The 17,788-nt window shown below is 37.6% G+C and overlaps 1 protein-coding gene across 3 annotated transcripts in view; it reads right to left on the bottom strand.

Annotated features, from left to right (window-relative positions):
• fam172a (family with sequence similarity 172 member A) overlaps nucleotides 1-17,788 on the bottom strand; it is a 143,737-nt gene that overhangs the window by 23,685 nt on the left and 102,264 nt on the right. For all 3 annotated transcript variants that reach the window (XM_004072645.3, XM_011479289.3, XM_011479290.3), the window contains exon 10: nucleotides 12,912-12,996. In XM_004072645.3, coding sequence (XP_004072693.1) covers nucleotides 12,912-12,996 — 85 coding nt within the window. The remainder of the gene's footprint in view (nucleotides 1-12,911; nucleotides 12,997-17,788) is intronic.

Raw genomic sequence — 17,788 nt, forward strand, 5'->3', positions numbered from 1 at the left:
CCCCTCGATTATTGCAGGGGTTACGCTCTACCACATATATTCAAGTGGACAGAATTACATTTGTATTTGTTAAAAATTGTCCATACCACCTTAAAAAGTACTGCACAATAAAAATGACTTCCACACATCAGCCCTAACTGACTTCTAAACTGATACTCTTTGCTCTAACTTGTGCCAAGATATGGATCCAAAATGATGTTTAAACCTTTGGGTCATAACCCTGATTGAGATCCACTTGGAAGCCAGACAAATCTCCCCACCAAACCAAATCAATACCTCTTTGCTGTTGTGGTTGTCTCCCAGTGTTTACTTGCAGTGACCTCTGGAGCTTATGACAACTTGCACTGGGTGGATGTCAGAAAAAAAAACCCACAAAACAAACAGTGGAAAAAAAACAACAAGGTAGAGAAAATGAGGGTGGCACTTGACAAGCTGCAGAGAGAATACCAGAGATACTGCTATCAAACACAAAAGGAATAGGGTCAGAGAAAAGAAAAAACAAGGGTATAAAGAACATGAGGGAGGGTAATAACAAGCACTCAAAAGGAGGTAAGTGTACAAGTATCAAGAGGACAGAAGTGGAGGAGAGGTGAGCAGAGAGCTTTGACAACAAAAGAGAGGAGCAGTGAGTGATGGTTAAAGGAGTGTAGCTTGGGTTAGATGTAAGACCAAGGTATCTCAGGTTATCACAACAGTCAGACAGCTAGAAGACTTCCAGCTATCATAGCCAGGGCATGTTGCTCTCAATCCCACACAATCCTCTTCTCTGTTCTCCAGCCCAGCCCTATTGACAATTCTAAAACCAAGGTCACAGCAGTGTTTACACAGCTTTTAGCCCAAATTACATCATCCAAACACTAGCCTGCTGGATGTTTCACACTGTCGCTGAGAGAAAATGACTTGGCAGTTTGCCTTCCAGCTGAAAGAAGAGAAACAGGGAGAATGCAAAAGACAAAGGAGTGAAGAAAAGGAAGGGGAGGTGTGGGATGTAGCTAGAGTGATGTCTGTCTTAAAAAAAATTCACAAAAACTGGTTCAAGAGGTTAAAATATGCAATATGTCAATGTCCACTAGAGTATTGCATTTGCCTTCATGAATCTAAGATTTCAAAACAATAGCATGAGCTTGTTAACCTATTATTGATGCATGACTCTAGAACTGGAGAAAATCACACTAGTATAACAGCTGATAACAGTTGAGCAGTAACAGGCATGAAATGTTATAACTGGACAAGTGCCTTTGAAAGTTTACTGCAAGCTTTTGGCTCTGTCAATGGGGGCCCATCACATCAATATCTAATATCAATATCTATGTGCAATCTAAAAATATCTGTAACCTCCATTTTCCTTCCGGCATTGAAGCTCCCTTAGTCTATGTATTATTTAAGCATAAAAATACATTTCAAGGGAGATCATTAAATATACAGTTAATTATGTCTCCTAAAATATTTTCATCTCCTTGCTTTTGCCCACACAATTGCAATTGATCTCTCTGAAGCACTGCTTAAAAACAACTTTATAAAGATAATACTTTAATTTTTTGGGGATTAAAAGAATTATAAAGAGTCAAAATGCCTCCTAAATGTGTCACAGTTGCTTTGTGGATTGCAGAATTTGAAAATAATCAAAATTTTCTTTGACTATAGCACTATTTGACCACAGTGCATCTGGTCAAACTTGATCAATTCATAACTCAGAATCTTTTTCAACAAGCGGTCTTACAAAAGGATCCAGTTTTTCCTAAAAATACGTTTTTTTATTACATTATTTATAAGTTTGATTCTGAACACTAAATAAGACTAATAATTTAATTCTGCTCAGGGAGCTTTAATTGTCATTTGAATACAATTTCAAACTGTTTGGAGAACTTGGAACCTTGGAGTATTCCTGGTGTAGTTAAAAAGTGTTAGACTGATTAAGTCATGCAAGGTATAAATAAAGATATTTTTCAAAATGTCCAAAACTGTGCTACAAAACACTTTTTCAAACTATTTTTCTTTTAAAGTAATGCATTTTTTGGTAAAATAATATTTTCTTAATTAATCCCCCTGATTTCCATAATTACCTGCTTGCAAAAATATTTTTGGTCCACACAAGTGTGGGTTTTCAAAGTGACATTGAGATACTTAATCTAACCAATATTTTACATCCAAATAAATGTCAATTATGAATTATATCTATGACACAGTTTTATTTCTGCTAGTACATGTGTCTAATTGTTTTTAAATGCTTAAATTACATGTCAAAGAGTAGTAGCCAGGGTAGTAACAAAGTGAAAAAAAGAGAAAAAATTCTGTTGGGCAGAATTTAGGCTTCAAAGTACTTATTGAGTTTGTCACTGCTGACTTATTTTTTTTCTCCTATGAGGTTACAGAACTTGACAGAATGACTGCTCATACACTGGCACAGTCTGAGTCGGTCAAGGCCACAGGAATGACCGCTCTCTTCAAACCTTTAAGTGCAAAAGGAGGAAGTTATACAAGAAAAACTGTATGACATTTTTTCAGTGTGCATTTTGTGCATAAAAAAGCTTTACTTTAGTTTGCAAGTGGTCTTCACAAAAATATAAGTTCAATTTTTGTTTATAAAAAAAAAAAATTAACAAACAGGAAGTTAAATAAAAATCATTTTGTCAACTGCAAAATCTTAAATATTTGACAGCAATAACTACAACTTGATGTTTTTGTTTTTCTTCTATTATCTCAAGTGTTTTTCTTATTTAAAAGTAGAAATAAAAAAGAAGTATTTTTCTTAAAAATCTTCGCTCTACATTTATGTCCCACTTTGTTTCCCCCCCCCCCCTCAAGTAATATAGAAAATATACTCAGTCCAAAATATCACAGCAAAGGCTGCTATAAGAATTTCCAAAATATAGGAGGTCTGAAGGGAATCAGATACTGACGAAATTGAAACTTCAAAGGGATTGGTGAAACAGACAAGCACTGATTCTAGCTCAAGAGGTCAGGGTGAAGGCAGCACATCAGCCAGGCCCACTAGGGGCACTCAGCTAGAACTAAATGTGGACACCACGACGCCAACTACTGGACCACCGCCAAGGACCTCTAACCCTGCTGTGTTTTTGTCTCTGTCTTCTTGTTCATGTCACAGTAATGAGCATGTATGCAGTGCCTCCCACCTGCACCACCATACCCACATAAAATGCCTATTCTGTCTTTAAGGCCCTTGATAAGCATTTTACTGCATAATGAATTTAGCTTTTTTACTGTAACATCTGCCCGCGTGATTGAGTGCTTATGTACATTTATGCAGGACCACCCTCTCTGGGATATTTTGGAGAGACAATGCAACCACTGAGCTCCAAACAGCTGTAAATGAGCTGAATGTCATACCACACACCATCTGCGAGCACCAACACATGACAGAGCAAATAGGATTACTGTATGGAGGATGACCCAAGCAATGAAATATCATTTCCAAGAAACTGTGGGAATATGGAGGGCATGAGGTGGGCAGATGTGGAGAGGGGGGTGGGGTTGGGGTTAGCAGAGAGCGGCAGGGATTTTACTGGTCAGAGGTCAGGCAAACAGTGCAGCGACCTAATAGCTTGTGTGCCACAGCTTAACTCATGTTTTCAAAAAAAAAATAAAACAAGATTGAGAAACTAGGACATGATTCAAAAGATGAAAAGCACCACAAATAGCATAGTGGATAAATGAAATGTAACAAAGTTCACAAGCTTTATTTTTTTTATCCTTTCTTGTTTATTACAGAACCTTGTTTGACATAATTCCTCAAAGACCAGATCTATTCTGAGAAAAAAAAAAAAAACTGAGTGAGTTCTGTATGTACATAATAAACATTAGGCTTTGTTTCAAGATTAACTGAGTTTTGTTGTGATGCCGCCAAAGATTTATAAAGAGTTACTTTTAGATGGTTAATGAAGCTTTTTGGCCCTGCTGGGTGAACGTAAAAGGTATAAACCTTGTGGCACAGCACACATGATACAGAACAAGTATAAGCTGTTATTAGACGCCTGCGTTCAGCTCTTTGGTAAACCCTGTCATTAAAAAAGAAACATTTTTGTTTCATAAAAATACATACAAAATGTGGTATCAAAATGTTAGAAATAATAATCAGTGCATTAAAAGAGATTATGTTTGCATTAGAGGATTAGAGGCTTTCTGAGGAACAAGGAATAAAAGGAGGGAGCAACACAGTCATCCAAACACGTATTTTTACACGGAAAATTCACACCAATCCTGCTACATAGGAGATTATTTTGTGATATTCAGAATGTGGTACATTATCCTTCATTATCCTTTCTGCTGTTCACCAATACAGTTTTTTTTCTGTGATAGATTTAAGAATCTAACACTGTAACAGAACAAAAAGGTCGATCCTGGGGCCAGAGAAGGGCTGGAATGCCAAGCATGGGTTTAAGCTGCAAGGTAACATCTATGTCAAAAGCCTCATAGTGTGAAAGACTAAATCTCTTGAGTTGTACAGCTCTTGAGTAGAAACTACTAAAACAATCTGATATGAACACATTCAACTTGGTCCACGGGAGCCAGCCTGACATGTGACTGGCTGCAACACCTTAAGGCCACAGGTCAACCCGGATTTCAGCAAATCTGAGCAAGCTCGACATAAGCTTATACGCAGGCAAGGGAGGGGGCACGGCTTGGCTTCCAACCTTTACCTACTAAGACCCTTGAAGATTTTTACCATGACCTAGACTTCACTTCTTCATCTGAGATGTTAGCTATACTAATTACAACATGATAGCTGCCTGATGCCAAACACAGTTCACTTCCTCTGATTCCCCTAGATTATGCCATAACGACTGCTGTCAACCTCGTTTAGAGCTTCTGAGGTGTTCCAATCACAAAAAGCAAGCTCCATCATTTCTACTGCCTTGGTCATTTGTTTCCGTTGCTTGGGGTTTTTTTTTCTGGCCACATGTTGTGCAAAGGCCACACTTGGAACAAAGGGGAACTGATCTGTGTGTCTTGAAGTCAGTTGGGGTGTACTTTTGAAAAACAAAGAGTAAAAAAGAACGCCATACCAAAGGGGAATAAAATCCAGTCAAAATGGTTTCTCATGTATCAAATAGGTTAGTTCTTCACCTGAAGAGCATCTAAAATAAAGTTGCCTCTAGGGGTGTAACAATTCATTTCAACAACAAAAGTTAATTCTACAAATGTAGTATCTTTACATAGCAGGTGACCCAACTTGACTTTGTAATAAGGCTTAATTCTGATCATATTAGGATGAAGTTGTAAAACAACAAAAAAGTTGTCATTGCAATGTTTTAAATGGTCTTTGCTCATCTAAGCTGGGTAACCACATGTGACTGCACTGTTAAACGGGTCTCATGCCTAGATTTGTACATTGTGTTGTGTGACTCTGTGAGCATGCATACAATTTTAGTGTTTGTGTATGCGTGCGAAACAGCCTGTCTATGTTGATTAGATAGAAGGTGTGCCCTTCAGAAGGTTTAGATACTAGCTGACCAGGACATAGACAAGCAGGGGCACACTGGAGTGGCTTTTTTTCCATTGGATGTGCAGTTCAGCCTGAGAGCCTCACAAAATTGATAACCAGACTGTCTTTAAGTTAACTTGATAACATAGCTGTTCACAGCATTCTTCTTTCTATGAGGACAGACACATACCTGTAAAAGAGCTGTATCAGATTGTACAGGAATAACAACATGTTAAAGACTCTTTAAAGAATTAAAAAAGAAAAAGACTAAAAAAAATAATCACACCAGAAGATAAGTTCATAAAACTGTATTAATGTTAATAAAAAATGTAAATTTTAGAGTAGAATAAAAATAACGAATAATCATTAAGTAATTTCCATGCCCAATAAAAAAAAAAAAACTTGACAATCTCACACAAAGCATATAACTTAGGCTAAATAACAGACAATTTGCTTGAATAGAGGGAACAAAAACACAATGTATTTGTCTCCCTATTTATCACTTTGATTCAGTTTCCAGTCCACACATAAGGTTCAAAAGTCAGATGACACACAGGTCAAGGGTTACTCTGTGCTACCAGGAGCAGTGACAGGCCAAAGATGGTCAGTGGATGCTATTTAGTATGGGAAGAGAAAAGAAGGGTTGAGGATTAAAAGCTATTGCATCAGTGAGGGATCAGCACAGCCTCTCATTATGTTCTGGCACAATAAGCACAGGGACTCTGAAATTTTTTTTATTACTGCTTCCTAGGCTACAACAGACTATTCTATTTCTATAAAAAATATGCTTCATCTGTACAGATACACAGTTTGTCACACACACCTCATGGTATATGCATAAATACAAACACAAAAGTTAACACATTTGTTGTAGGTAAACTTGACACAATAATCTTTGGGAACACATTTTATAGTCTTAGAAAGTTTTTTTTGTCTCTCTTTTAAATGGTGCCAGATTTGTACTGAACATGCATTAATGGGATAAGCAGGATCATAATCAATATTTGATGACAATTTTCTATAATATATCTGCAGTATTTTTATGTTCATAGGCCCAAAAATTCTATGAGTAGAAGATTATGATGTATATTAAAATTCAATTATATTTTGTTTAAGTATTTTTTTTACAATTGCAAGTTATTCCAATTCTCATTTTATGTTTTCTTCTATTTTAACTAGAGATGCACGATGATGGCTTAATATCCGTATCTACAGATACCTGCATTAAAAAAGTAATTATAGGCCAGTATGACAATTTCTGCCGATACGTTTTTCTGATAGTCTTGTGACGATGACTATGATCACATCATTGTGCTGCTTGTAAACTTCAACATGCACAGCAGGCATTTACGTAGTCAGACAATTATTAAGCAATAATAACCCAACTAGATTTGATACAACAGCTGGACTGTAAAAGGTTGACGTTGACGTTTCTTTGGTAGAGAGCTTTTTTGAAGTAAACTTTGGGCAACGATATATAATCAAATATAAGATAGTGTAAAAATGAATCGTCTTTTTTCTGCAGTATGTCTTGAGTTTTGAGCTTGGTGTCATATCTGTTTATTATGCTTACTTTACAATTACTGGTACGAAGCCCATTTGGGATGATTATTGTTGTGATGTTGGGCTATATAAAGAAAATTGAAATGAATTGAGTATCTTATAAAAATAAAAATAAAAAACCCTGAAAAGTTGGGTATGGTTTGTTGTAATAGACCAACATGTGACAAGACACAGCATCTGGACATGTAACAAAAGGTATAACCATAAAGACAGGTGAATATTCACTTTTGAAGAATTCATAAAAAAGTGCAACTCAGAAGTATTTAAATTGTCGTGTCGATTATTTTCAACTATACTCAAATCTGAAGTGGAAGGCCTATTTGTTTGCCTAGTGTTTAAATATTTCCCATTCATTCATGATGAGTCTGAGTGATTTTGTTGGCCACATCCCACTCAACAGCATATTGCACTCCTGGTCTTCATCCCTGAGAAATTGTTACCAAAATGACTTGCAAGAAACAGAATAATAAGCTTTAATAGTGTTGTTTGAAAGAGTGGTTAGACCATGGGTGGACAAATTTTTTAACTCATGGTCACCAAGGGTTCTAAAATTTGATAGAAGGCCAGACCAGGGTTCAGATACGTGGAGTGGAAATCCACTTCATTAGAGAAAGTCATAACATGGAATTTGGATGAAATGCTGCGTTCATGTGGTGTTTGAATGATTGGAAAAATGACTGTCCAACTCGGAAAACACACATGAACTGTAGAAAAACAAATAATCTCCCAACACCACATGAATGCAAACCAAGGTTTTGCACCTAAATAAAGGTCAATTTATTTATTTATTGTGTACCATTTATGGGCAGACACCAGAATTACAGGGAAAATAAAACATTATCAAAAATGATCAATATTCTATTCTAGATTAAATAGTTTAACTGGTCGCATATAGCCCCTGGGCCGTAGTCTGTCTATTCCAGGGTTAGACCTGGGTTAAACCAGGGCTATTATCATATGGGACAGGAAAGAGTCAATATAAAAACAGTTGCAAAGAACCATTATGATACGCGGTGCCCCTTTGGGGCTTGTTGGATTAATTCTACACCACGTCAAATATCCAAAATGAATGCATGGCCATTACAAATGAAACAAAATGTATCTTAACTGCAACATTTTTTCTGTTTAATGGTATCACAATCCAACTAGCATTTATATATAGGAATGTCTTCTAATAAATGGTAATACACTGGGAACTACTTTTTATACTATTGTTTTTTTTACTTGATCACATTGGTGCGATATCGAACAAATATTGCATATGCAGTTGGTAAGGATTTTTTTTTAAGTAGTTGCCACATGTTGAGGTCAGGGGAAAGGCTGGGCAGATTAAATCACATATCGACTCAATGAGAAAAGGGCCATATGGGCAAATGAGATCCATGTCGCCAAAGCACTAATCTGGGGATGCCCTCTGAGTTATAAGGGTGGACACTACCCACAGTAGCTAAGAGGCTTGAGAATTCCAAAGCAGCTAGTGACAAAATGTATAGCCCAGCACATTGGCGCCACCGTTCGATCTCTGATACAGAGAGTAGGATTAAAAATACTATCATGCAAAAAAGTAATCAAATATGCCACTGTTTCCATAAGCTTGAGTTTTTATAAAAATAATTAAAACTTAAAATGTAAAAAGCCAGTAAACTAGAAATATACTGAGTTCAAAGAGTCACACATAGGCCAACAAAACAGAGCTTTACAGTAAATGTAAATTGGAATATTTGGAACTTTTGTAACAGCTCCATTATTGCTTGACATTTTTGTTGCAGTGGTAATGGGTTGTGAGAGGGTGTAAGCTAAAGTGTAAACAAAGAGATGATGGGAAATGAAGGAAGGCTGACTCCATGCCAAGATTTTTCTTACACCGGGTTCTTGAAAATAAACAAAGATACTTTTAAGTAAAAAGACACAAAGTTGCAATCAAATACTCTTGTCATACAATGTATATATTTAAATAGAAAAAGAAATCATGTTTTTTGTTCATTTTCTATTCTGTTTTATCCCTTTCAGAGTCACAGGGCTGCCGGAGCCTATCCCGGCCACTTGCGGGAGAAGGCAGGGGGCACCCTGGACAGATCGCTAATCTGCAATGTGTCCATGTATTTTTTTCTCTTTGAAAGCGTTTAATTCGGAACATCTTTCAGATTCTCTGAGTTTTATTTTTTTTAATTGAACATCATGTTAAAATATTAAAAATAAATGTTACTTTAATGACTACATCAGAAAGCACTGGTGAGCTTTCAGTGACATTCTGTTTAGATACTGAATTGTTCGCTGATTCATAGGCCGGCTGTGGAGCAGAGGTAAGGCGGTCGACGCTTGATCTAAAGATTGCAGGTTTGGTTTCCATATTGCCCAACCATGTGTCAAAGTGTCCTTGGGCAAGACACTGAACCCGACATTGCCCCTGGTAATGCACATTCACACAGTCAATGTGTGTATGCATAGGTGAATAGGACTGCGACTGTAAATGATAAATGGTGTATACTTATATAATATAGCGCTTTTCTACCTTCCTCGAAGGCCTCAAGCGCTTTACAGTAACAGACCCATTCACCCATTTTCCCACACATTCACACACTGGTGGAAGTGCTTTTGGCCTTCAAGAAGGTAGAAAAGTGCTATACAAAAATACGCCAGTTACCATTTTCCTTTGTACCGCCACAAAAGGAAATGCAGCATCTTGGAGCCATTGTTTTCTGCACATATTAAAAAAAAAGTTTAAGCTAATAAAAACAGTCTAATAAAGCCATTATTTTATAAAAGAATTACATCAGGTAAATAATAACACCAAACTTTATGACCTGTCTTTGATAAAAAAAACACAAACTTTGACATAAGGAGGTTCTAAGCTGTTAAGATTTTACCTGTCACCAAAATGACCCAGACAATACCCACATCCCGCTGGAGTAAAGTCAAGTCAGAGGTCACAGTTTAGTCCAGCAAAGTTTACCCGACAATTTCCTGCAGCACAAGCACTACATCCATTGGCTGGGCTAAGATAACACTGCAATACATATCAAAACACAGACACAAAGGCATACAAATTTGCATGTGATCCACCACAACGACAGCAGACTTCCACCAGACAAAGCTGAAAAAACAATGGTTAGAGAAGGGAAATTTGAGGGTAGGAAGCCTAAACTTAAAACACATAGTTATGTAGTGTGTGAGTGCATATGTTGTGTAAAACAAATAAAAAGTAGACAATTGTCCTATTGTCCGTGTCATGGTCAGACATGCTGAAACCGAGAGTGACGGTTATTAGCTGAGTCAAACCTTTAGCCAGGCAGTCCATTCAATAGATCAGCTCGACATTGAGAGTCAGCCTGGCTGATTCATTTAAAGTTCAATAGCTGTAAAAATAAAAATAAATGACCACTAAAATTATTGGACAAAAAAAACAGTAAAAAATGTTTTGCACCTCACTCCCTGGCAGAGTCCCACAGATGTTCAGATGAAACCAAAATTTTTATTTAAATGCAGAAAAAAAAAAATCAATTAGAGTCCAGCTAAAGGATCCACCCCTCCATTCAAATCAAAGGGAACTATGCCTCTTTCTCTATAGTGCATAATTATTAATGGGCACTTTGAGCTGGAACTCTTGTACAAGTACAGCGCAGGTAATTAAAGTACAGGTAGGACATTAACTTACCTTTGTTAGCCATTAATCAATGTTTACTTTAGTGATCTCTCTCTGTGTAATTAATAATCAGTCTGGACAATGAGTAATCACCCTAGAGGAAGTTAAATGTGCACCAATGAGTGTGCATATGACTTTAAACCTGAAACCTTTATTCTTATTATTTTATATACATATATATCTGTTTTACTTCCTTTATCATTTGTTTTATGAGTTATCTATCAATTAGGTCTACAATAACATAGCCTATGTTATTTTTCTCAAAGTCAAAGCAACAATGCTTTCCCTCCTTCCTGGAACCTAATTAAAAGTACCGGTAACTGAAAATGGCCCACGTCACCAGAAGAAAAAATGATACTGTTTGGCTTTTCCACTTTTGTCACATTGATAATAAATCAAGCATTGTTTTGTGGATGATTCAGAATGACATAGAGGTTCTGCTGACATATCTTATCTGGTGTACTAGCTGGTAGACATGGTTGGTCTCCAGATAGCCCTGGTTGGTGTTTATGAAATAAACTACAGATATACTACAAACTGCACACTTAGGGATGCAGAGCACAGTGGCAACATTGAAGAAACAGATCTAAAGTGAAAGACAGATAAACAAAGAGGAGCAGATGTAGAATGGAGCAATAGAGGGATTCATCCTTTCTCCCACGATGCTGCATTACCAATACACACCCAATATTTTGCCTGCCTTTAGACATTTGAGTGTGGGTCTGTCTGATCATATGCCACTCTTCACGGCAGTCACATTTGTGCCTCAGGCCTTGCTCAGTCTGGCAAAACAAGAACAGTGGTTCACATTTTGATGTGTGTCTCTGCATATGTGCACATGCATGTCATGTAAAACAACAATGATTCACCAGTCTGTTATCTGCTTCTGAAAGGTTTCATCTTCAGTCCTGATTAACACACTTACACATACCAATTCCATAGCAACCCAGACAACAGCAGTCACGGCGGTATGTGTGCTGATTGAAGTGAAGGACTACGGTGGCCTGACAGCTTTTCCTCAACCCTCTCTCAACCTCTGTTGCTCTTCTGTAACTCTCACCACAATAGCTGTTGCTTGTGAGCCTGCAAGGCTGCCAAGGACACAAAGATGACTGAGCGAACCTTTGACATCAGAGGCTGCCACCAAAAGACCAGAGACAAGCAGACTTGGCAGCTCTGTTAACAGGCTTGATATCCAGCTCTTTTCAATTTAGCTAAAGTAGCAAAAGTCAACAAAGCAAAAGTCAGGAGTGCACACATGTTAGATACTGTGTCAAACAGGTCAATGTTTGAACAATGTTAGGAAGGGCAAAACTTTTGGCCCAGCCACCGCTGTCTTTTGACTGACAGCATTCACTGAAAAAAGACAGGCTAGAAAGAGAAAAAAAATGACATTTGAACAGGAGATACAGCAGTGATTTTCTGTTAAAGGCTTGATGACATTTCAAGAAGCTGATTCACTGGTAGATGTTCAGGGCCACCCACCCACATGAGTCCATGTGGAACAAGCCATTTAAGGACTAAGATGAGATAGGAATGCCAGAGATGTACTCACATGTATTAAATGACCTACACATTCACCATAATGTCACTGAGAAGCATTAAAGTGAACAAATTCAAAAAAAGCACAACCACCCTTGTGTGACGTGATAGGTAAGAAAAGAAAGGATGAACATGTTAAAGTGGGTCTAAATGAACAAAACAAAATGATGCTTAGGTAAGCCTGTATGGATATGAAATAACAGGTAGTAAATACCTGAGAAAAATGACATTTTGTTTCCAGTTTAAGGGTGAACTTTCCTCTTTGTTGTCTGGGTCTAAGCCCGTGTGTGTGTGTTTGAGTGTCACACTTCAAACAACACTGCAATCATCATCTCTTATCAACGTTCATGTTGAGGATTACCGTTTTCATCTCTAATCCGACATTAAAGACACATTCTTATGATGGACATGACATCATCAAGGCCAGTGAACCACAGAGAGGGCATTAAGACAGGAAGCAAAACACAGCAGGCAAGGATTAATGAATCCAGGAGACAGAGTAGTGCTTGAGAAAAAGGAGGCATTGAAAACAGAAATATGTATGATTCTTAACTTCACATTTCTGCAGTGTCAACAACATAAATTCAATGCATTTGTGATAATTTAACTCTGATTTGGATTCTGAGGGTTTGTGTCAAAGATCTCTCAGTTAAGAAGCCTGTTTTGAAAAAAGGTTTTATTCAATGTTAGCTATTACTATTGGGGTGTGTTCTTACATACCTGCAGAAAACCTGGGGCAGTCTGGCAGCATGGAATCGAGGGGGGTGTCCAAGGGTTCCGGACTGGATACCCAGTTTTGACAACACTGTAAGGAGACAATGCAAAGAAAAGATCTACTGAAGACTATAATAAAACACCAAATATTTCATCCTTTTTCTGAACAATAGCTTGCTTCTACAAGACATCTAGAAGAACTGCTTGAAATAAAAATATGGTTTGGTATTGTAGTGCTGTAGTAAATTTTTTTTTTTTTGTTTGTTTTTTTGCTGAAAGTAGTACCTCTTTACATTTTAATGAATGGAAAAAGTGAGGATAGGCAATAAATCAAGCATAGAAAATGAAATGTTGCCGACAAAAGGAAAATAAATAAAATTATGGGAGGTGAAAAGAAAACTGGTAAGAGAAACAAAGACTGGGACAAAACTCGAGGGAAAGGTGACTATGGATAAGCAAAGAAGGGGAAGAAGAAACAGAGACAGGAACAAGCAATTAAAAGCTCTTTGACATGTTACTCCGACAGTCTGGCGTTTGTTTGTAGTTGAGAGATGAGGCCTTCCTCCATGGCTGATCAGTGGGTGCCACGGGGGGAGGGTGTCTGCCCAGACTGCTGACCCATAACCCCCTGCAAACACCCTACTCTTCTCAAACCCCTTGTGGTTGACAACTCCACTGTCAGAAAGCAGAGAAGACCTCTTCATCTGTTTTTTTTTAATTTGTGCTACCTTCATCCTCTTTTGCGTGTGGCTCCCCCTATTTCTACTTTTCAAGTAACAGTAGGGGTGTTAAAAAAATGGCTTATACCTTATGAAATGGTGATGAAGTGTATCAATGTCTAAGAGAGCAGCATGATTTTTTTACTTTGTCTTTTCATTCTCTGGGTCAGTGAACGACATCAAATCAAGTGCGTTTGGCCTTTTGACTGTGCAGTGTGCATTGGTATGATGCAGCTTGCAGGATTTCAACAGAAACAAGAGAAAAAAGAGAAAGACACCGGGAGGCTGAGAAGGAATGCTTAGAAAAGACGTTCCCCTAGATAAGATAAAAGTTCAATAGAACAAAGAGAAAATGTAAAGAGATTAGAATGTGCAGCTGGCGTCCTTCTGATTCTCTGCTTATCTGGCCTTGTTTACTTTCAACGTGGCCCCTTGACAGGCATTACTGTGTGCTGCCTGCTTATGTGTGTTTGTGTGTGTGTGTATCGGTAAGTGTTTTTGTGTGGGTCAATGACTGCATTTGAGGAGTGTCCTCTGAAAAAACGTGTTGTGTTAGGAACCCTTTAAAATGCAAAAACACACATGTTCCCCTTCAATTAGACTATCCCCTACAGGTGAGCCAATGGACAAACTTCTACGCCTTTTTTCAATAAGTTTGAGTTGAGAGTCAACCAGTGACCAATAATGTCATAACACAAAAGCTCTATTCAATGCAAAGATTGTTTTCACAAATCTAACATCTAAAGACTGGAATGAGGATGAAACAACAACCCAGTGATAAACCAAAGGACAATGTGGAGGAACCAGTATCAAAGGACAAGCCCCTGCATGACATAGCAGGGGCAGATTAAAAAGGCATCTGGTATCAAAAAGTCCTACCAGTGGCTAGGTAATGGTGGTTTGAAAGATGGTACAAATATGCTAATAGTCCCAGCATAAAAACAGGTTGAGTGTGAGAGCAATGGTAGCAGGCGTTTGACATGGCAAACAAAGCTTTGGCCAATGGCTAAGCTGCCTTTTAGACAATTTTACACATGGCAGGTGATAAAATACAGGGGAGTTCCATGAAGAACAGAACTTTGTACATGGAATTACCAAAACCAAAGGTCTGAACCTTTCTCCATTTTTGGCTGACAGTCAAGACTGGAGAATGAAAGTGCAAAAAAGTCATACAATTTTTCCACAAAACAAACTGGAGGGGTCTCATTAACTAGATATTATGGTGAGGTTTTCTCTCATGTTAAAAAATGCAAACCCGCATTTAAACCATCAAATAACTCTTGTTGTATTAACAAACAGAAAACCTACCTTTGCTCACAACAGTGACTTTTACAGACTGAAAAGTCATTAACAACCAGAACAACTAGGGCAGTCTTTTGTAGTTTAACACAATACCCTCTAGTTTGTATTAGACGATGTCAAAATAATATAGAAAAGAAAAGAACAAGAGAATCAGACTATGAGGGGCCGTATAAGACATTATTTATTCTGAACCATTCACATTCATACATTCTTGCTCTCACAGTCATATATACTCTCTTTCGCATACATATATTCTCTTACGCATCCATATATTCTCTCTCTCACATTCATACATTCTTGCTCTCACAGTCATATATACTCTCTTTCGCATACATATATTCTCACTTGCACATCCATATATTCTCTCTCTCGCATGCATATATATTATCTTACGCATTCATATATTCTCACTTGCACATCCATGTATTCTCTCTCTCGCATGCATATATATTACTTTACACATACATACATTCTCACTCTCATTGTCACTCTTAAAAAAGAATGTATGTATGTGAAAGACAAGTATATATGAACGTGTGAGGAAGAGTTTATATGTGTGTGAGAGAGGAGTATGCATGAAACGGAAGTGACTTTGCATGAAAAGGAAGGCACTTTGAATGAAAAGGAAGGCACTTTGAATGAAACGGAAGGCAGATGATTTCTCGTGCTCTGATTGGACGAGAGGCCGCCACCTCCCATTTTGAACACCCTCTAAACCCTATCACTTGTACTGACTCATAACTATTAAGGTTACACAACTTAAACGTCATTTTGTAGTTGATTCAACTATAAAGTATTAAGCTCTATCAAGATTTTTTCAAATTTAACTTAACAGTGCTAAATATTTTAAAGCTTATTTGTATCTAGCACTCAAAAATTTTAAGATCCCTGAAGTAGCGTCATGACGTCATCACGTACTGGTGGGAGGGTCTTTCGTTTTCTCTACGTTAGCTCAGGTGGCCATGTTGGATTTGCCGAATGCGAGTATGCGACGTTTGAAATTGAAAGTCGAGCATTTTATTTTTCTGCAAAGCGTTGCGATTTCGTCCCGCTTCAAGACGCCCCAACCTCGAGTTTTTTTTTTCCATCCGCCTCATCGCTGATGGTGCCGTCTTGTCTTCAGCCCTGATTTAATTTGGTAAGTATCGTTCATGGTTTATTTTGAATGAATGCTTTAAAAATGCTCTTATACTACCGTAAATGTGGTTTACTGTTGTTTAAACATATGTGTGTTATGATTGTTTTAGAGATTAATGTGGAAATGTATACATGATTAGTTTGTCATAGCAGACGTATGGCGAGCCAAACCCAAAATGCATTTCTGCCCGTAAGTTACGACAGTGATGAGGTTTTTTTTTTTCAGAGGTAGAAATGATCTTTTATGCTGCAATCACACTAAACATGATCCGCGTGTGAAATTCGCGTTGGAGGCCTCTGTCTGTGGCTAAAGTTTGCTGCTGGACATTTGTCCAAAAGTGTCACTCAAAGCCTCTAACGGTTGTGGGAGGAGCTACCGCCAACAGTTTTAAGCCTGGTTGCTACATGGAAGCATTGGGTTTTGAATGCAGTTTTAAGCTTTTATAAATCATTGATCTCCGTTATAAAAAAGGTTTTTGTAAAAATAAATTAATCAACGTGCTCGTGTTGTGTTCAGGTACCGAACTACAGAGTGTTCAGTGTTTCACCTCCAGGTAGACGCCAAGGCCAGCCAGGTAACTTGTCTCCTGATCAGTTATTTGTATAGAGCTATTTTAAAAAAACAAAAAATGCAATAGGTTGTGTAGTGCAATAAATGTTTTTTGATCAGAATATAATTGAAACATTTTTTAACATTGAAAAATCTCTTTTGGACTTTTTCAGATACTGAACTTCAGAAAGTTCACCAGAAAGTCACCATTTCACCAGAAAAGAGGTGTCAGTGGGTGAGTTTTATACTTATTTAATGCATTCATCCTGAACTATTACCATTATTAGATTTATACGGCAGCATGGAAACATTTATGCACATTTTAACTAGCCAAAGGTCTAAATAGAGCTGAAATTATTTACAATTTAACTAAACATATTTAGATTGCAGGCTGAAGGTGGCACAATGGAATGGAGGTGCAAGTTGTGTTCTGTTACTTTGGCACTATGCAGTACTACATATAATACTGCAGTACTACATAGCCAATATTCCAAAGTGTTTCCACTGCCATGTATGTGGAGACACTTTGGAATATTGTCATGTCTTTATGACAGTATATTACAATAATAAAATGATGTTGCATTAGCACTATTCCATCATTTGAAACCATGAAAACTCATCTGTCAAGATCTGAAATGGATTTATGTAGAGTAGATGCAGTCAGAGGAAAGTCCGGTTTGTGTAACTTAAAGCTGCCCTTTTCTGAGACTAAGTCCACCAAAACAGACAGGAACTGGCCAGCTTGGTTAGGATTTATGACCTCCAGGTGAATTTCTAATGTGCATAATTCAAAAACGGATAACAAATCATTTGTAAACAGCTGTAAGAAGCCAAGGTGTAACTTGCCTTAAAAATGACTTTGGGTCTTTGACCTGAAGTGGATCATGACATAAACACTGTATTGTCCTCTTACTAGAAATAGACATCTAGAAAAGGTATCATTTTATTATTTCTTAAAGTTCCTTGAATAAATATTGGAAGTGTTTGCTCTGCATTTGCTTCAATGGTAATGTATATTTCTTTTTATTCTTTTAGGACCAGCATGACGTGAACATGAGACGGGCACTTGTCCTCCTTGCACTTCCTGTTTATCTGCATGAAGATGCCTCCAACTTCTTCAAGACCTGTACAGTAAGTGCACACGACTCCCTGTCAATGGTTTTCACTAATCCTTT

The sequence above is a fragment of the Oryzias latipes genome, chromosome 9 (genome assembly GCF_002234675.1).
Source record: "Oryzias latipes chromosome 9, ASM223467v1".
Lineage (NCBI taxonomy): Eukaryota > Metazoa > Chordata > Actinopteri > Beloniformes > Adrianichthyidae > Oryzias > Oryzias latipes.